This window comes from Mustela lutreola, chromosome 9 (assembly GCF_030435805.1).
Source record: "Mustela lutreola isolate mMusLut2 chromosome 9, mMusLut2.pri, whole genome shotgun sequence".
Taxonomy (NCBI): domain Eukaryota; kingdom Metazoa; phylum Chordata; class Mammalia; order Carnivora; family Mustelidae; genus Mustela; species Mustela lutreola.
In genome coordinates this window covers 30,239,918-30,260,383 of record NC_081298.1, presented here as the reverse complement: position 1 = coordinate 30,260,383, position 20,466 = coordinate 30,239,918, and the positions used below count along the sequence as shown (strand labels likewise).

The 20,466-nt window shown below is 54.7% G+C and overlaps 1 protein-coding gene across 6 annotated transcripts in view; it reads right to left on the bottom strand.

Annotated features, from left to right (window-relative positions):
• SMOX (spermine oxidase) overlaps positions 1–20,466 on the bottom strand; it is a 51,597-nt gene that overhangs the window by 20,009 nt on the left and 11,122 nt on the right. For all 6 annotated transcript variants that reach the window (XM_059133851.1, XM_059133849.1, XM_059133855.1 and 3 more), the window contains exon 2: positions 2,972–3,205. In XM_059133851.1, coding sequence (XP_058989834.1) covers positions 2,972–3,179 — 208 coding nt within the window. In that variant the 5' untranslated portion in view covers positions 3,180–3,205. The remainder of the gene's footprint in view (positions 1–2,971; positions 3,206–20,466) is intronic.

Here is a 20,466-nt window from a genome sequence, read left to right as displayed (position 1 = left end):
CTCCCGGACCCAAGCTGAGGCAGGACCAGGCCCGGGGCTGGCTCCACCACCCCACCCACAGCCCCGGTACCAGATACTCTGAGGCATCTGTGCCTGGGCCTAAGTTTCCTTTTCGGATGCTGCAGGGACTGTGGCACATTGTCTCCTTCTTTGCCTAGCTCCCAAGGATGTTGAAACAATGGAAGAAGACAGAGGAACATTTTTTGTGTGTTGTGTTTTGTTTTGGAGGACTGATTCAAGATATCATGTGCAGCTATTTTTTGCCAAGATGATCACAATAATTCCTCCTATCCTTGTACACATGGCCTGTTATATGACCTTGCCAATCCTCCCATCAAGAGGTGGGGTCTGTCTCCCCACCTCCTTGAATCTGGGCTGACCTCGTGACTTGCTTTGATTAAGGGAATGCAGTGAAAGTGATATCTGTGGCTTCGGAGCCGAGGCCTCAAGAGATCTCATGGCTTCCACAATCACCCTCTTCGAATCTGACCACCCTGAAGAGGCCTATCCTGCCAGAGATATGTGGCCCAGCCAAAAAGCCAGTGCCAACCAGCAGACAGACAAATGGGTAAGGCTGTCTTAGACAAACCAGCCCCCGTCAAGCTACCAGATGACTGCAGCTGAGTGGGAGATCCCAGGCAAGACCAGCAAAAGAACCACCTAGCTGAGTCCAGCCCAAATTCCCGACCCACAGAATTTAAGCAAATAAAACGGTGCTGCCTTCAGCTGCTACATTTGGGGGTGATTTGTTAGGTAGCAATTGCTCTCTGAATACATCGTAACAGACAACAGTATCACCCCTCAAACTGGACATTCTTGTTTTGCATACCTTCCTTCTCTTGGGTTGTTTCTAATTAAACCACCAGTTACTAACAATAGCCCTGTATATACTATGTACCAAACACAGAGCAAGAGAAAAAGCATCCCACAGCCCATGGCCTTGTGCCACAACCTCATGCCACAGCCAGTGAGACAGAATTTCCTTGTGTCTGCAGAGGAGGAGGCAGGAATGTGTACGTCCTTTTGTCCAGGAAAAATGGACAGACAGAGAGGTACAAAAAAACTAAAAAACAAAAAACAGTGCCTGCCTCCAGGCTTGGGGTTCCCCAAGGTGTCTTGCCTAGTTTGAGCTCCCAAGAGAAGAAGGGGACCAGCACCTCGGGGAGGGGCCTGGGCCCTCCTCTGGGCATGCCAGGGAACTCCAAATCCCACTGCCACAGGGTAGGGACATCCAGGCACGGGCCACCCTTCCTGGCTCAACACATGGCAAAAGCGGGTTTGAGATCAGCCTGAGGTCAGCCGCAAGGTTGGCATCCCACCCCTACTGGTCAGGCTCTGCAAGGAGGTGGGGTGAGCAGGCCCCAGTGTGAAGATATCTCCCACCCTCTCCCATCTGCTCCTCGGCCGCCGTGATCCTTGACACCCCTGCATCCAAGGGCACCAACCCCATCTCCTCATCTGTCCCATGGTGTCCCCGAGCCTCTGGCCCTCAACACCTTCTCAACGTCACTGAGACTCACAGCTAGCGTCTCACACTGAAGGAGGTCCAACTGCAGCCTGGGTGTTCCACCCTGCAAGTCTGCACACATGACAGGGGCAAGTTTGCCCTTCCCTAGGTGTGCTGTCCACTCTCCTGGCAGGGTCTGCCTCGATCTTCTTCGCATATATCACTCCAGGCATATGGCTCCCTCCTACTTCTCCTTCCCCTCATCTCCGCCCAGCACCAAGCTCCCCCAGCTCAAAAAGACTTCTGCCACCAACAGATGGTAGCTCCCCTCAGCTTCCTGCAGCCCCAGGCTTCCGCCTCACTGCCTGTACCATGCATGGTGTGTCTCCGTGGTCAGCAACCCCTGAGACGGGGCCACAGGTCCTCTCATCTTCTGCTTCTGTGTGGCACACTGAATGTTTTATCAAGACTCAAGAATCCTGACAGGAGCTGCCCCTTTCCAAAGAGTCCCAGGGCTTCCTTGCTGGCCGTCCCCAGGTTTACGAGCACCTTGGATGGCACTTCCATCCTCACTGCCAACATACACTCCTGTGTGTGCCAGCCGGAGACGGACGCAACCTTATATACGCCTTCCAGGAAATGCTCTAGAAGACTCTCAATACATCAAAGTTTCTGAAAGAGGAAAGGGCCCCATGTGCATCCTCAGCCTCTGCTCATTCTAAGCCTGACCACCTCCGTCTCTGAGCCAGGCTCCGTGTCCATCAAATGTGGGCATCCTAACTGCGTGGCCCTGTTGCCCCGTGTAGGAATTGACCCAGATACAAAATCCTCTGGAGGGTCAACGTAGCACATGCCTTAGGATTTCAGGCGTGGTCCCTGCCCACTTGGCCTCTCACTGATAGATGCCCTGGCTGGGAAGCGCTGACTTCCAGCTGCCATTTCAGGCAAGTTCCCCACCCATTAGGACCCCTGGAAAAATCTGCCCACCCCTGGGGTAAGTCTCTTTCCTGGCTCCTTTCTCTAGGGTCTTCATTACTCTGCGACCCAGACAGATCCTCTTCCCAGATGATCCTAAGATCTGCCCATCACCCACAAATCCCATCTACCTCTACTTCCCTGAGCTCCTTCCTACTGAGTACTTCCTTCTACTTCCCTAGCCCCAAGACTGGCTCTCAGTCGTGATATATTAATTCACACTCAAGAGTTAATGACTCATAAAGACTTAGAGAATTCCTCTTCTTGAGAAGTAGAAACTGGTCCACCCACTGCCAAGACAGTTTGGTCTGCGTGTCCTCTCCTTCCTAAACACTGTGCACTCCAGGTCATATGTCAAAAGCGAAAGCCAGGGCCCTTCAGGTTGCTCAAAGGGCAAAGGAAGCTTCTGCCAGATGCCCAGGCAGCATGCATGATGGAACGTTTACCATGGGCGGGAAAACCAAAATAATGAGATTCCAGGCAGGGCCAGAGCACTGAAGGACAAAAGATGACCTTGGCCTAGGAGTCAGGGGGAGGGGGCCCACTCACCGAGTTTCACGCTCTGCACACGGCCTCCTATGCAGCTGGAAGCCTCAAGCACAGTGACATCCGTGAAGCCTTGCTCCAAAAGTGCTTTGGCTGCAGCCAGGCCAGCCAGGCCAGCGCCGATCACCACCACACGAGGCTGTCCCCTTCTCCGTAGGCCACGACTGAGAGGGTCATCCGCACTGTCGCCACTGGATTCACAACTTTGCATACCGTCCGCACTGGCCTCCTAGGAACCTGCGGGGAGAGGGGGGCAGGGGTGTCATGGCTTACCTGCTCTGCCTTCACTTCCTACCTGCCCTAAGGGACACTTTTGAGCTCTGTTCTCAGGGGGGTAACCTCAAGTCCTTGTGCTCCTCCTGAGCCATGGACGAAAGGAACCATCTCCTAAGGACGTGGGAGGGAGAAGGACAGACAGAGAGAAGGAGAAAGGTGGAGCAGAGGAACCTTTGGGCCCTGCAAAGAAGCAGGGCTGCCGGGAGCCTGCCCCAAGCCCCTGAAACCCATCAATCCCATCCCAAACCTGCTCAGCAAACCTGAGACAAGAACCAGCCAGGAAGGGGATGAGCAAAAAGGCCAAAGTCAGGAGAAGCTGTTGACCCTGCTGACCCTGAACCAGCTTGCCCCAGCCCAGCTGCTGTGATCCAGCTCACACCAAAACCAGATGCTCATACAGACCTTAGGATGCTCACATGGACTCCGGGATGCTCACAAGGACCCCCAAGATGCTCACACAGACCTCAGGACTCTTGCACACACAGTGCTGGAGCCTCTACTTTCCCTCCCTTGTGTGGTTCTCCCCTGGCACTCTTTCTCCTTTACCCCTTCTCTTGTCCTCTTGCTTTCTGTTAGTCTTTCACAGGCTGAACGAAGTGGCAATTTGGTGGGCAGGACATAGTCCCGCCCGCCCCCCCCAGAAAGTGCCACGAGGCTGGTATCAGACAAGCCTCTGCTATTCCGGGTAGGTCTCTGGTTGTTTTCCTCAGCCACTCAGCCCCTCAGTCACCGCAAAGCAGCAAGGAGCCCAGGAAACGGTGGACTGTCAGGACCCATGGCACCAGAGGCCAGACATCAAATTGACAGTTACAGTAAGCCAGCTTGTTCAGAGACGCCAGGCTAGGGAGCTGATGGCGGGGCGGGTGGGGGGTGGGGGGTGGTCCCTGAATCACCCCAGTGCTGGGAGAAGCTACCCTTCTATTCCTATAGTGACCACCAGGGTTTGAAATTGTCTGGGGGCCACTCCTCTCTAATCCCGTCCCTGTTCCCTCCCTGACCCAAGCAACTTCTATTTCAATTATCTTTGCTGAAGTTTCAGCGGCAGAAGCTCCAGACTCTAATAGTACCCGGGACCTAACAACAGAAGAGGAAGGGTGGGCGGAAGGTGGCTACTGGGCAGTGAAGTGGGCAGGGGACACATAAAGTAAAAAAAACTGTCTCCCACACCTAATAGAGCTCAGCATAACCCTTCCAGTGACGAAGCAGCCGCACCCCCCAAGAATAAGCCCAAGAGAAGCAGGGCACATTCCACCAAATAGACATGCCAAACAATGCTCATAGCAGCTTTATTTACAAAAGCCAAAAAACAGAAGCAGCCCAAAGGCCCAGCCATGGGAAAATGGGTAAATAAATCGTAGCATTTTCCTACGAGGGAATATTCTTCAGCAATAAACAGAATCAAAGTACTGATACCCTCAAACATTACACTGAACAAAAGAAGCTAGAGACCAAAGAGTACGTGCTGTATGACTCCACTTACGTGAAGCTCGTGAGGAGGTAAAATGAACCTGTGAGGAGAGAAGAGAGACTGGGAGGAAGGGAATAACTGAAAAGCCTCAGGAGGGAACTCTCTGGGGCGGAAGGGATATGTACCTTGATCTGAATGGTGGCTACACAGTGTATATATAAAGATCCACTAACTTGGGGAATTCAGGATTTGTGCCATTTGTTGTATGTATATGCATGCGCCTCAGTAACTATTCGCATATCCATCCCTGCCCGGGAAGGTGGGGGATGGCTGGGATGGGGTGGTTTGGGGGGCGGGGGGAAGCTTTGCACTTGCTTCCTTCTCGCATCTCCTGGTCTGACCACTGAGGCTTCCGTCCCAGCTTGCACCGCGCCCTCCAACATCTCTTTATGATAGGATTAGCAAAGGGGTCTTTTTCTAAATACGCTGAGGCTGCGAAGCTGTTCCTCGCGCCTCCATCATTCCGCCTGCCGAGGCCACTCCTGGGCACCCGGCCTAGGACGGCCGCATCCTCGGACTCCCACCCACAAACTCCCCTCAAGCCCCCCAGACCCAGGCCGACCGCCTCGGCGACCCGCAGTTCGCTTGCCGGCCGGAAGGTGGTGCCCGCGGGCCCCTCCGAGGCGAAGTCTCGGCGGGAGGCCGGGGCTCCCCGCCCCCTTCCAGCGGAGCCGGGTCTGGCACAACTTTTCCTTCCTCCTCCGGTCCCCGCCGGCTCCCTGCAGCGAGGTGCTGTTGGCCTCTGGGAGCACGGGGTCCGGTGGGCCACGTCCTCCCCTCCCACCCTGCCCTCGCCCAGGTTCTCCTTCCGGTGGACTCAATTTAGAGGCGAGGGTGCGGCTGCCTGCACGCGGGGCCCGGGCGGCCGGGGTAGGAAGGGTCGGCGAGGCGACGCGGGCTGGCGTCAGGTTGGTAAACACACAGGATGCTCAGAGCGGCCCGCGGATGCCACCTGCCTCCAACCCCTCGATGCGACCTGGAGCTGCCGCCGCCCCGCCCGCATGCCTCAGTCCCCAGAACTGGGGGGTGGGGGTGGGGGCGGGGAGGCCTCCATTTTGCTCTCCAGGCTCCATCTGCAGCCCACCCCCCCCCACCTGCCTCCGGCGGGCACCCTCCAAAACCGCCCCGCTCCTATAATAAAGGAGGGGATTGCCGCAGGGGTCTCACACTTGACTGGTGACGACCCCTTTTTGAAAAGTTCCTGTGGGGCCCCGTGTGTGACTGGGATGAAATGGTGGTGGTGAGGAGGTCCCCACTCCCCTCTGAAATCTCTTCACAGAACCCCAATCTCTATGGGCCACCGCGTCTGAAAACCCGGCGTCTAGTTAGGCTGGAAGCTGATACAGGGAAAGCATACCTGGGACACAGCGCCTGCCCAGCCAGCTACATGAACTTCCTGGCTAGCCTCAGACAGGGCCGTCTTGTCCTCACTACATTGCTATAGTCAAATAAGGCCCTGTGTGGATGTCACAGATTGACAATACTCGTAAGACCCTCAAGTGTGACAATCACCTGTAAGTTTCTGTAACTAAATTATAAGCAGAGGGCCTTTGGGGGAGGGTTCAGAAATGCACAGCGGGAAGTGGCAGGTGGGCAGTTTGCCTTTAAGAGGAACACAGAAAGAACCCCGAGTTCCCAATGTATCAGGGACCTTAAATTCAAGCAACACAGGGGTGGAAATAGGCAAGCAAGGGCCACCTGCACCTCTGATCTTCACAAGGAATCCCACAGTCCAATTCCTTCGGGAAAGAGCCAGAGAAGCCCTATACACAGAGAGGGGAGGAGTCCCCCTGTGGCCCTGCACATCAGCCCATGGAGCCAGTACACCACAGGGTCCAAACAGAAAGGGACAGAGAAAACCTCAGGCAGGAACACCTACTGTGTGCCAGGCCCTCAGCTAAACCCTGAACTGGACCTTCCAGTGCTCTGTGATCTCCGGCCAGGGTAGAGGCAGGGGTGAGAAGCCGCTTATTTTCTGTTGGCTTGTGGCATCTTTTCCTTTCAGGTGTTTTTTGTTTGTTTTTGTTTTTTTTAAAATTTTATGAGAAAATGGCTTATTGAGGAAGAAGACTCACACTTAATTTCCACACACACACACACACACACACACACACACACCCCATTGCCTGCCTGTTCTTCTCTTGCCTTTGGGAAATAAATAAATAAATAACATCCGCTCCTTGATCTGTATGCACAGGAGAAACAGAACACCCTGTACTTCTCATGCAGATAAAGGAGAGAAGAAAAAGTGCTGGCTCAGCCAGGCAGGGAGGAGGAGGAGGGGTGGGGGAGGAGGGAGGCCCAGGGCAACAGACACTTGTCTTCTTGATCCTACTTCCATGGCAAAATGAGGGTGGGAGCCTGGAGCTCCCATGTCCCCAGACAGGCCAAGCCTGGTAGCTTTGAGAAATCAGGTCCAGGCATGGTGTGAGCATCCCATCTCATTCTGAATGCCCCACTGCCTGACCCCTGCTCTGGCCTGCCAGCCAACGCCTCCCCCTGCGGCCCAAAGCCAACACTGTCCTGACTGAACCCGCCCAAGAAGCCAGTCTGGAAAGAAGGCAGCAGCAGGGGAAGAAGAGAGGAACAGAGGGAAGAAAGGCCCTGTTCCTGTGGCAGGCTCCCCAAGAAAGAAGGATAAAGACGAGGAGGCCAGTGTGTGTCCACTTTCCCTCCCCACCATACCTTCTCTCAGCATGCCCGCCAGTTTCATTGCATCCCCCTCCAATTTACCCTCCAAGAAGTGCCTCCTAATCTCCAAATACCAGAAACATGCTTTAGTCCTGGGCTCCTCCAGAGCCCCTCTTGCAAATGTCCAGGACTGAGCTGGGGGCAGCTCCGTATCTCCCTGTGCTTCTGCATCATGGTTAACACCGCTGGACCGCTCCCCCGTCCCCAGGCTCAACGCTGAATGTGTCCCTAAGGGAAGACTGCCCTTCTCCATCAGGTCAAGCCATGTCCAGCCCGCAGTCAGAATCACTGTGGCCTCTACCCTCTGTTTCCCGAGGTACTTCTTGCCTCCTCCCTCTGAACTGTACCCTTAGAGAATTGCTGGGCCTGCCTCAAGGATTGCAGGCCCAGGCCTCCCACTGACCAGGAACATAACCCTGAAACATAACATAACAATATTCACTGAGCACTAACCATGTACCAAGAATGGGTAAGGCCTCGACATGTCAGCCCTTTACCTGCTGAACCCAGCTGACCTTTCTAGCTTTAGTTCTCACTCAGACACCACCAAACATACATATATACCCCAGCTTCGCTGAGGTCCTGGGATCCTCCGTGCTGCCCTGCTGAAGGCTAAGAGGAGACACCCGGCCCACACACATGTCAGAGAAGCTGGCTCTGTCTTCTCTTAAAAAGCACACCCTTGTGCAGGGCACTGGGGCTGGGGGGTTCCGTGCCTGGCTGAACCCACCCACAAGGCCTGCTCTACTGATGTTTCCTGAAGCAACAGACACCCTGGAAATGGGAGTTCCTGGCACTAGTTGGGCTATGTGATCACCCCCCTCACCCGACCCCCATCATTCTTCTGTTCCCAAAGCATGGACATCTCACCCCAGCAAAAACTATGCTATGATTTGGTAATGAGGCTGCAGCCCCCCACCACTGAGCAGGGTGTGGCCCCAGGCTATGCAGGAGTGAACCGCCAGGAGGGTCAGTGGCCCAGCTCCATGCAGGGCACCCCTTCCTCCTCAGGACTGGAGTCCACTTCTGCTCACCTAGCAATCAGCAGGTCACTTCCCTCCCCCCACAGTGGCCACTGCCACCGAGGGCCAGCATCCCAGGTGCCCCCACGCCCTTCCAAAGTCTCCCCTCATGAGAAACAAAAAAAAAATCTTACTCTCCTTGGCTCCCCTCTGAACACAGGCTACTCCCAAATGTGTCTGCCTCACTTTCCTTTTCTCAAGGTCACCTCATTATGAATGACCCATTTCCCAGAGGAGAAGAGAATGGCCGAGGCAGTTAGCGCACCTGGCTCACCTGACCTCACCGGTAAGAGTCCAGACACCACCAGCGGAAGCACTGCCAAGTGGGCCCACCGCTTCCAATCAGTTGCCTTCTCCATTCCTATATGGCCCATGTTTGTTCCTGCAGGGCTCTAGGGGGCCCCAGGACCCTCCCCTAACCAACCCTGGGGACTTGCAAGTCTCTCCTCCTAACAGGGGTGGCAGCCCTACCTCAGTTTCCCTGGAGGGCCTGACCCCTCTCTGCTTCAGGTTTCTAACAGAAGGGAGGGAGGGGGAGGGAAGCTGGGGGGCTGGTCCAGGGGAATCTCTTCAGACTGCCTGACAGGTCTGGGAGGGATTTGGATTCTCCTGGGCCCCCCAGACAATGCAATTATTCTTCAAATGTAAAAAACGCCCAGAAATCCCAGACCAGCTGCTTTGCACAGCGACCCAGACAAAGGGGCTCTGTCTGCAAGCGAGGCCCCTCCCACCCCTCAACCCCAGGGAGGGGCTGGGCCCAAACTCCTCCCAGCCAGACCCTCCCCAGCCCTCCTCACCCAGGCCAGGCAGCCAGGAAGTGAAAGAGGCAGGGTCAGGCCAGGCCAGCCACAGGGGCATGAGGGTGGACAGTGAGACAGAGGAAGCATGGGGACAGGGCAGAGGCAGCCTGGGAGCCCAGTCTTTCCCTTATCAGGTGACCCTTCCCTTCTCCGGGTCCCACCTGGCCAATACCTCTGAACTTACCCCAGGAACACAGCATCTGTACCCCACCTCCTGGACATATTGGTTTAAGCCCCATCACTTGCTCAACTGCCTCATTTAGTCTTCCAGCTTTCCCATCTGTAAAATGGGCGTCAGTACCTCTGTGTGGTGGGACAGCTGGGAGGATTAAATGAGACAGCACAGGCAAAAGACGTGGCCCCTTGCCAGGGCTATCTCTGAGAGAGCACAGAGGGAGGAAGACCCCTGAAGAGCCCAGGACAGAAATGGGAGCTTCTCCTGGGGCCCAGGGCTTCATCTCACTTATGGAAGAACCCCAGTTAGTGTCTGAGCTCAGACCCAAACCTCAGCCTTGGCCCCAGCCCTAGTATCAGACGAGACCTTGACCCTGATATCAATCAGAGTACACCACAGCCTATGTTTCACTGACCCCCACCACCTCTGAGTCAGCCTACATTCTACCCAACTCTGGAGGGTCGGGCATCAGAGACAATGGTCACCAGCTAACCCCAGGTTCATAAAAGGGGCAAGGGGTGGGAGCCTCATTCCACAGAGCCCACCCACCAGCAGTGTCCTCTGGCTCTCACAGGCCAACATGAGTCAAGAGCTCCGGAGGCCCTATCTTCCTTCCTGGCCCTTAGACTTCTCTCCCAACACAATGCCTTTGTTACCCATCTCTCTTCCTCACGGCCAGATGTGTAAAGTCCCTGAAAGCACAGCTTTAAAAGTATTTGTAATCCTTTTCAGGGGAAGCAGGGAGCCTACACTGCATGCAGAGAGGCAGCCGCAGACCTGGTGTATAGGGGGACAAAGCCAATAGTGTGGCCCACACAGGTGATGGTGGGCAGGAGGGGGAGGCATTCCTAGAAAGGTAAGCACTATGGTCTGTTCTCCACTTCCCTGGAGGCTCTCCAAGACAGGATAGACCCAAGAGGATCATTCCAGGACCCCAGCTTATAGCTGCTTATAGAGACAGACCATGGAGATGACCCAGGCCAGGCTCAAAGCCTAGTTGGAGGTGGAGGAGGGGAAGCAAGGCTGGAAAGAAGCCAGAGAACAGGGAGAGTCCGTCTGATGGGCCTGAAGTTCAGCTGGTAGCCTCAGTGACCGTGCAGCCAGAGAGAAACAGAGGTAGAGATGGGCCAGGGCAGAACCCAGGACAGCCTTCCATCCCCCACAGCCACACTCAAACAGCTCTGGTCCACACTCCACCCTGGACATCCTACCCCAAGCAAAAGTAATTGGGTCACACTCTGACCGGAGAGCAGATCAGGGGCTGGTCAGGGCTGGCTTCTGAACCATCAGTGATGGGCCTTTCCAACTCCAGGCCAGCCTGCTTCAATCTCCTACCCACGCTCCCCAGATCCTGTGCCTTGGGTTTCCATCTCTGTGCCTGACTGCACCACACAGCCTCTCTGGCCCGGCAGGCTGCCACCTTTCTGCAAGCAGGGCCCATGTTCTTGCCCCCAGATCCCAGAGCTTCCAGATAAAGGCAAACCCCAGGCCCCCTCGGCCCAAAGACAGGTCAGGGAGCTGAGATGATGACTGCCACTCCTGGATGCTCCTGGAGAAGATGAAATTCCCCCAGACAGCAACCTCTGCCCCAACCAGGGTGGCCCTGGGAGAGACTGTGAGCCCTTGAGCCTCAGTTTCCCCATCTGTAAAATGGAATAAGAAAATGGCAATAATCCCTATGAGCCAGCCTCCAGTGTCCCCCAGCAAAGTCCTAAGGGCACAGGTCTCACTGTGGCTCCCTCAGCAGCCCTTAGGATAAGATCCAATGGCCTGGATTTCCTCCCTCTGAGCAGGACCCCACACGCAAACTCTGAATCCTCCTCCAGGAAGTCATCAACCATAGAAGTGTAAGAGACCACAGAACCAATCACTGGCCTAGTGACCACACTGCTGTGGGACTGCCCTTGGTGACAGCAGACCAGACTGTGGGCACAGAGAGCTGAAGGAGATGGCGCTTGCGGTGACTCACTCCTCTGGAAGGAAGTTCTCCTGAAAGGGTGAGCTTGAGAGAAAATTAGCCTCAAGCCCAAGTTGCCAGCCCTGTTTTGAGGCAGCCAAGTCACTGGCCCTTGGGAAACCCCAGAAAGAGACACTTATATCCCTCCCTCCTCTCCTCTCCCCCACCTCTCTCTCTCTCTCTCTCTCTCTCACACACACACACACACACATATACAATCACAAAAATATACTTCCTTATGGTTCACTTGATGATCTAGCTTGATAAAGAGTCCCCTCCTTTGAGGACATGCTAAAGCACCATGGCTTTCACACAGGCCCTCCCCGGGATCAGATCACTTGTTTTTTAACAGCAGTGGTTTGAATCTTCACCACGAATGAGATGAGTGACCTAAGCCTCAGTACCTCCTCAATAGAGTGGGGCAGAAAGAATGCCTGCCTCACAGGGCTGAGTGCGACAATGCAAAATACTTAGCCCAGAGCGAGGCATGGAACAGCAATAGTTCTTATGTTTGTTTTCCTACGGGCCCAAGTGCATGCTAGTCAGGGTTGCGGGCGGCGGGGGACAGGGCAGGGGCATGGCCTGGGCCAGGAGACCATGTGGTGGGGATGGGGGGTGGCTACACCAGTAGAGAAGTCACAGACCTTCCTGCAAGATAACTGTAGAGCAAGACCTCCAGAGACGACCACCCCACCCCACAGAGATACCACCCCAGCCGACAACAGAGGAGGAACAGAGCATTAAGAGAGAAGGGCCACCCCACTTACTGGGGAGGCTTGAGCCTTCCAGGCTGGGAGGCCAAAAGCACAACAAAAGGGCAATCCATGTGGTCACCAGCCTCCAAGATGGCCCTCAGTGACCTTTGTCTCCTAGTACTTGGGCCCTAATGCAGTCTCCTCCCACGCTGACGTGTGTGACTAAGAGGATGTCCTAGAGATGACAGAGCATGACTTCTGAAACTGGGTCAGAAAACACACTGTGGCTTCAACCTCACTCTCTCGGGCTGCTTACCAGAGGAGAAGCCGGTCACCACCTCGAGAGGCCACTCCAGAAATCCTACCGAGAGGCCCGTGTTGCAACAGCCTGAGTCCTACCAATAGTCAACCCATCTTGCCAAGCTGTGAGTGAACCACCAGGAAGCAGATCCCCCAGCTCTGGTCAAGCCTTCCGGTGTGTGCAGCCCCAGCTGACATCTTGACTCAACCTGCCCAGAGACCCCAGCCAGGAACACCCACCGAGACTGCTCCCAAATGCCTGTCCCACAAAAACTCTGAGGATAATACACAGCTGCTTTAAGCTACTGTAGTGTGGTGCCATTCGTTACACAGCAATCGGCAACTAACACAGTCAGCAATTCTGTCTCCCCAGTCACCCCGAAGGTAAAGACCGCCCCCCCCCCCAGGCAGACTCCCCATTCTCCTCAGGATCCCAGCTCCTTTTTTTTCCTCCCTGAAATTCAGGGCTGTGTTGGAACGAAAGACAGTCTGACCCAGGCCCTACAACCTACAAGCCCAGGAGACACAAACAGTCAGTAGGCTCACCTGGAGGTTTTTAGAAATTACCGATACCCCCCCCCCGCCCCGCATGCTTGCTCATTTAAATCAGACTCTTTGGGTTGGGACTGAACATTATAAGGGCTCTATATGAGGTTCACTTGGAGCCAAGACTGAGAATCACCGCTCTGGGGCAGACTCCCAGTGCAGACTCCAGGCCAGCCCGGAACATCCAGGATCCGCCCATGCAGGACAAGGAGGCAGAAAGAACAGCAAGGCCAAGCAAGACCTGAGATCCTCTCCCTCCCCTAGTTGGGCTGAGGGTCTCCCTTTCCCTCCCCTCCCCTCCCCTGCTTCCCTGCTATGCAGGCCCCAGGGCTCTTCTGCACCTCCCGCCAGACAAGTCCAACCTCTGCCCAGGAGGACTGCTCCCCTCAAGAAGATCCCCCGTGCAAGACAGGGTTTAGCTCTCAGGGATCCTCAGTGATCTCTATTTCCTCGCCTATCAGTGGTGATTGCCATCGTATCTGCTCTGATCTCTCACAGGTCCGAGGCTCCCCCTCAGATGTCTTCAGAGAGATCTATATGTTTTGCCTCTCCTGAGACACAGCAATGGGTTAAAGAGAGAAGGTAGGATAGGGCTGTGATAACAGCTGTGCCGGTGATGGCGGGAGAAGATGGGACAGGCACCTCGTGGGAGCAGGGAGAGGAGTCAGAGATTTCCAGAAGAGTCCTGAAAAAGGAGCTCCAGTGGGGGAAGGGCAAAGGCTCTAGTGGCACCGCTTCCAAGATAACTCTCAACAGCACTCTTCCCCCACTCTAGGACTCATCCGCCCCAGCTCCAGGCCAGGGAGCCCCCGGCCCCACGTGGCTGCCCTCACATGACCTTCCTCTGCTGCCTCAGCGGCCCCCACCTGAGCTGCTCTGAAGGCCTGCAAGGCACCCCTCAGCTTCCCCAGGTGACTGAGCCGCATACATAAGCTTGTCGCTCCCCCCCCCCCCCGCCCCCTCCCCATAGCCAGGGGCACCCAGGAGGAGGGGCAGGATGGCCCTGGCTCCCCAGAGGGCTGCAACTTCTCTCAGACAGCACCCCAGCCCTCCAGAGAAAGGGGCAGGATGGTCACACTGTCCCTCGGCAACAACACAGGCACTGCAGACTCTGAGTAGAGCAGGGTGAAGAGTGGGGAGAAGTCTGGGTGAGCACAAGACCTGGCGGGTGCAGTGAGGAGGGCAGGATGTGTCAGCTGCCTCTTGAAGCCTGGCGGTATGTTCCAGGCCAAGGGTGTCGCCAGTGGAGAAGCCACAGAGATGAACACCAACAAGATAAGAGAGAAAATGAGGCCTGAGGGGAGAGGGGCAAAAATGGGGGCGGGAGGAAGCAGGGGACAGATTTTCACTCATTCACGCAAAAATATTTTGTCCTCACACCCATTAGGATGGCTACTACAAGGCTGGGTGAGGATGCGAAGAAAGGGGAGCCCTTGCGCACTGTTGGTAGAAATGTAAAATGGCAGAGTTGTCATGGGAGGCAGGGTGGAGGGGCTTTTTAAAAATTAAATACAGGGGCGCCTGGATGGCTCCGCCAGTTGAGTGGCCGACTGTCGGTGTTGGTCCTGAGACGGAGCCTGGCATCAGGCTCCAAGCTCAGTGCGCAGAGTCTGCTTGGAATCCTCTCCCTCTCTCTCTGCCCCCCCCCCATAAATAAATAAATAAATGTAAGATCTAAATCTGAAGTTCCCGTATGATCCAGCAATTCCACTCCTGGGTGTGTGTGTGAAAGAATTGAAAGCAGGGTCTTAAAGACATAGGTAGACAGCCACATCCGTAGAAGCATTATCCAAAATAGCCAGAAGCTGGGAGCCAGCTAAGTGTCCATCGGTAGATGGAGCAATGGGATGTGGTCGGCATACCCAATGGAATATTATTCAGCCTTAAAAAGGATGGACATTCTGGCACCGCTACAACGTCATGCACCTTGAGGACATCACGCAAAGTGAAATAAGCCAGTCACAAAAGGACAATTACTGTGTGATCCCACTGCTATGAGGGACCAAGAGTGATGGAATCCATAGACACAGAAAGTAGAGTGGTGAGTGCGGGGGGCTGAGACGAGGGGGAGATGGGGAAGCTCGTGTTTAATGGGAATAGTTCCAGTTTTGAAAGATGAAGGAAAGTTCTAGAGATGGATGGTGAGGAGGGAGTGCAGAAGTGAATGTCCTTAATACCACTGAACTGTATACTTTAAAATGGGTGAGATGGTAAATTTAATGTAATGTATCTTTTACCACAATAGAAACAGTAAGAACAAGTACAGAAACAAAAATGTTCCATGAGTGCTACTCTGTGGCAGGTAGCCAGGATCCAGCGACAGCCAGAAGCCTCCCCCACGAACGCCCCACAGGGTCCAACGGGTCCGGGGTGACAAGTGCCACCACACAAAAGCAGGGTGAGGGGAGAGGCTGCTGCTCTGTGTGGGGAGGTCAGGGAAGTCTGGCCCACACGGTGACACTGGAACAGAGGACGTGACAGGCAGGAGGGAAGCAGAGGATGAGAGTGCTGTGGTGACCCTCTGGGGACCGGCTGAATGACAGGATGTGGGGGTGGGGGTGAGGGCAGGATCAGGATGACTTGGGTGACAGACATGACACCGGCAAACCCTGACAAGTTCTGCGTGAACAGGCCATCCCCTCACCCTTCACCACAAGCGTGTGAGGAGGAGGAAGAGAACTGAGGCCAGAGAACTTGGTGCAGGATCCTTGAGCAGGAGGGCCCCCCTGGGGGGGAGCTATCCCAGCTCCCTGCAGCCTCTGACCCGGGTGAGCCACCAGCACCCGGAGATCCACCCATTCTGTGGATGGCGTCCTCCAAGCCTGGGAGGCGGAGCTGGTGGACGAGGAGGAGGTGGCTGCTTCCCTGCGGGGCTTCTCCCCTCTCCCTGCCAGGAGCCACAGCAGCCTCAGTTCTGGGGTGAAGGAGGACAGCCCAGTCAGCACTTTCCACTGACTCTTTCAAAACCACTGACAAGAACCGAGGCTGGGAGACAAATTCAGCCTGGGCACAGTCCCCCCCCTCCACCCCCCTACTCCCCCACTCCCGCCGCCGCCAGCAGGCCCCTCGTGACTGCACAAAGCCCGTCTGTGCTTGGCCTCCAAGCCCCGGGAGGAGGGAGGTCTCCTGCAAGCCCATCCTCTCTCCTGAGCCACAGGGTCCCTGTGCTGCCTGGCTGGGGACACCCTGCCCCCAAAGAGGCACCCCGCCCCAAGGGCAGAGCTGGGCTCCCCACAGTGTTTGTGGGGACCTGAAAGGCTTAGCAGGACTCTGTCCCCCTTCCTGCAGTAAACTCTTTCTGGGCAAAGCTCCTTCTCCTATGCCCCCACTCACCAGAGTTTATCACTGGGCAATGGTGGCATGCAGCGTCCCAAAATGAAGAAAAGAAAAGGAAAACAGCCTCAAAACACCCAGCCACCAGATATACTCCATAGCAAACTTATATATAGGGAGCCCTTTGTGTGCCAGGTCCCATGCTGGGGGCTCGCCTCTCCAGTCACTGAATCTTTTAATACAACATCCTGCTGCCCATTTTACAGATGAACAAAACAGGCTCAGAAAGGTTACCAGATGGGAGGGAGGCCACCCGGATAGAGTGAGGGGCAGAGCAGGGCTTGACAACCCTGAGCTCCTCTCTCTCTGCCCCCATGCTCGCTGGGTTCTCAGGCTCCCACTCAGCCTCCCAGGCAGCAGGCCTGAGGACTGCCCTCTGCTTGGCACATCTCCTGTCTTACCCTCCCCACAGACTGACACTGAACACATTGTGCCAGGCACTTGGGGGCTGGTAGGAGGCATCCCCCGGGCCTGGCTGCTCAGCCCAGCTGCACTGCCAAAACCTGGGGCTGCCACTGGGAGGCCACCTGCCTCCCAGCCAAGGCCCTGGTGGGGCGGGCTGCACACCCCCCAACTACCCTACCCCATGAGGGCTGGCTTAGGGTTTGCCAGGCACGACGCTGGGCTGGGCCATAGCCCTTTGCCCTCAGTTTTGTCCTCTATAACCAAGAACAGAAACGGAGGTCTGATCACTTTGCCTACACAAAAGAAAATTCTAAGAGCAACTCACTCTAACTTGCCTCTAAACAGTCACCTCCTTTCTCACTGGCCCAAGACATTCCCCCTCCTGGTAACTTCAGAGCAGTTTAGCTGTGCTGTCCTAACGAGTCCTAACACTGGATCACCCAATAAAACGCTTTCCATAAAGTTCAACCCTGAAGCAGAAACCCCCTACCCCCACCCCCAGGAAGAGCTGGAACTAGGTCTGGAAAGCCAATGGTATTCATTTCAAAATGCATATGTGGGCCCTGAGCCCATGATTTAATCCATAAAACACCTACAGAGTTAAGACGCTGGGCTTGGACAATAAACATATTCTTTAAGTCCTTTTGCTGAGTTCAAAGACAGACTTAATAACTCACCAGCTTTTGAAATCAAGAAACGTCTGTTCTTATAAATTCTGTTATTATCGTTAGGACTACTTTTGCTGAGCGCATGTGAGGTATGGAGCCCAGTGCTGAGCATTTCCTGAGGAATATATCAGCTGATGCTCGCATCAATATCCCCATTCCACAGAAGGGGAAAACTGAGGCTCGGAGAGCTTCCATAATCTGCCATTTGGCATAATGCACTCCAGAATTCACTTAGTAAGATCTTAACACTCAGGCTCTACTCTTTTGTAAGACCAAGGAATGAGTCAAGTTCATTGTCTTTTCTTGAGCTACCTTTTCAGATTTACTCAAAAGTTAACTGCACACATTGTGTATGATTTTTTTAATTTCCTAAAATAAAAGTGAGAGAGAGAGAGAGAGAGTAAAAGGGATCTCTGTGTTTAATATTTAAAAGCCTCATTTAAAAATCTTTCCTAAGGATGTCTGCGCATTGTTGATCCTGAGTGTCTCCTGCTTGAATCACCTTAAAATTTAGCGGACTTAAGGTCTCATTTTTTTGGCCAGTCCAAAAGAAGGACCTGCCAGCCCCTCCTCCCTGGGGTCTAGACTTTGGGCTGGCTTGGGCAGGAAGTCTGGTTGTGGGTAAGGAGGAATGGTTGCAGGTTTGGGGACAGGCTCTGGGGGTACTATGCAGGAAAGAAGGCGCATCAGACCAGATGTCCAAGAATCTGGCTGTGAGACCCAGTCATGCCATTTGCTGGCACTGCCTGTGTCTCCAACTGTGAAATGGGGTAACAGCTCATGCCAGGTGGGGCCGTGTGGCCAGGACAGGCACTATGGGTCTGCCAGGGCCTGGCATCAAGTTGACAGAGGGTGGATAGGTTCTTTCTTCTTTTTCCTAATAAATTACACATCATTTCCAAGTGTTTCTCCCCCTGGTCTTAAATCATACCTTCCTTACCATTCTCCCCCCAAGAAGCAGCTAGAGGATAAAGGAATCTGGACAGAGCAGACAGGGTCCTCCACTCCCCCCAGAGCCGGGCCACACCACTCTGGCCAAACCTAAATGCTTTTCTTCATCTTTCGTCCTCTCAGTCTCTGATGCAGAGAGAGCAGGACAGGCCCTGGTGCCCGCCTGTTTGAGGAGGAAGGAGCCAGGGCAGAGGAGGACAGGAGCCTGGCGCTGGGCTGGGTGAAGACGCTCACCGGGCATCCTCTGCCAGGGCCTCCTGAGCGCCTTCGTCACTGTCCACAGGTCCACCCCCGCGCACCATTCCAGCAACTTCTCCTGGGTCACTGCTGGAGCCGCCACACCCCACCTCCTCCACCTGAGCTGCCGAACAAAGAGCCCTCACACCTTAGAGGAAATGAGGTGTGGCAAGGGGTGAAGCAGGGTGGCCTCCCTGACCGTCCCAACCAGCCACCGGGCAGCAGAAAGGGAGAGGCAGGGAGCAGGAGCCCTGGGACTCGCCCCCTCCCCCTCCCGCACTGGCAACACCCTTTCCTGGAAGGCGACAAGGGGAGATTCTTAACCTTTTGGGAAAATGACTCAGAGCTCTGAGACTCTGAGCAGAAGGGTCATATAAGCAACCTGCTCCCTTCCTGTGCTCAGGGACACAGCTCTTCTGTGTGGAAGCCCAATGTGTGTACTTGAAGGGCCTGTCCACCATCCCACCATCCCTGCACACCCGTGCCATGCTTCGCACTAAAGCATTGTTCTGATCAAACCACTACCTTGCTCAAAGACCTCTGATGGCTCCCTAAGGCAGGCCCCTGCCACCTTCCACCTGCGCTTGGCACCCCATCTCCTAAGTGCACTCAGGGAACCTTCTGACTCCTACACCCAGGCTAAGCTTGTGACATCTCAATCTGTCAGAATGTCCCCACCCTGCGGGCCACTCCTCTAAGCAGCAGGTCCGGGCTACCCTCACCATCCCTCTTCCTTCCCCTCTACAGAAGATGACTCCTTGGGTCTAAGCCTCACCATGCTCTCTGCTGGCCTTTGTACCTCTTCATGTCCCTGACAACTGTCCCCTTCCCTGGGTCCCCACCAGAGACACAGCCTACAGCCATGTCAATCACACGGAGAGCAGCCAACCAGTATCTGAGTGTCACAATGGCCCTACAAGGGAAGTCACATCATCCACACAGTCCAAATGAAGAAACTGAGGCACACAGCAGTTTCACTTCTTGGCCAGAGATCACAACCCCACCCTCTGAGATGAAAGGCTGGGAGACCTTGTAGAACAAGGAGATGGCAGGGGAGGGGTGGTGAGAGGCCATCCCAGAATCACAGAGACCCAGGCCTAGCTACCACAAGGGCCCTCCCAGGTGCCTTTCTCAGCCACCCGGTGCAGTGGAGCAGAGCTGTTGCCACAAGAAGGGAGGGCTGGGTCTGGGCCCAGATTCCCCTTCAGACCAACCCTCCCTCTGCAGTGCCCTTTTCTTCCACTTATGGTCCAAATAGTACCCACCCCACCAAGCCCACCTCCTCCAGGAAACTAGTGTCATCCTTCTTTCCCTACCTTGTACTTCCAGCCCCACCCATCACCCTTATTTGTGGTTTCTTGTGGAGCAGCATCTTTCCACAACAGCCCTTCTCACTGGGTGCTTTCCTGGTCAGTGGGACATATTATTAAGCAGTCTTCTCCAACAAAGATTTTCATGGTCAAATCAGTTTAGGAAATAACAAAAGATTTCTTTTTCTGCAGGACTTATCAGAACCTTTAATTCTCTTACATGCATTCTGAATCTCCCACAGGCTGGAGGAACGAATTTCCCAGCTTCTACCCTTACCTGTCCCAGAACCCCTGGGGTTTCTCAGAACAGTCTTTAAGAAATGCTGCCCCCCCCCAACCCCTACAGAACAGCCTGGCACGGCAGAGGTCAGATAGGCAGGGATCACAGGTATCCTTTTACGACATATATGGGACATTTGACGAACTCAGCCCGAGAGTCCCTCTCAGTGCTGCCCTCAGTTTCTGTCCTTTCCACCTTCCTCTGGGTGAAGTGACTGCCTCCCCTCCTGCCAGCGTCTGGAAGGGACCTTATCTGACTGGGGCCCTCAGCAAGCGGCCTGGGAAATCTCCAGAGCAAGCTGGACACTGCTTTTGGACAAACTGCTTATTTCTACTCCATCATTAGCCTTGAATTTTAATATTAAACCAAAATTAAAACATATGA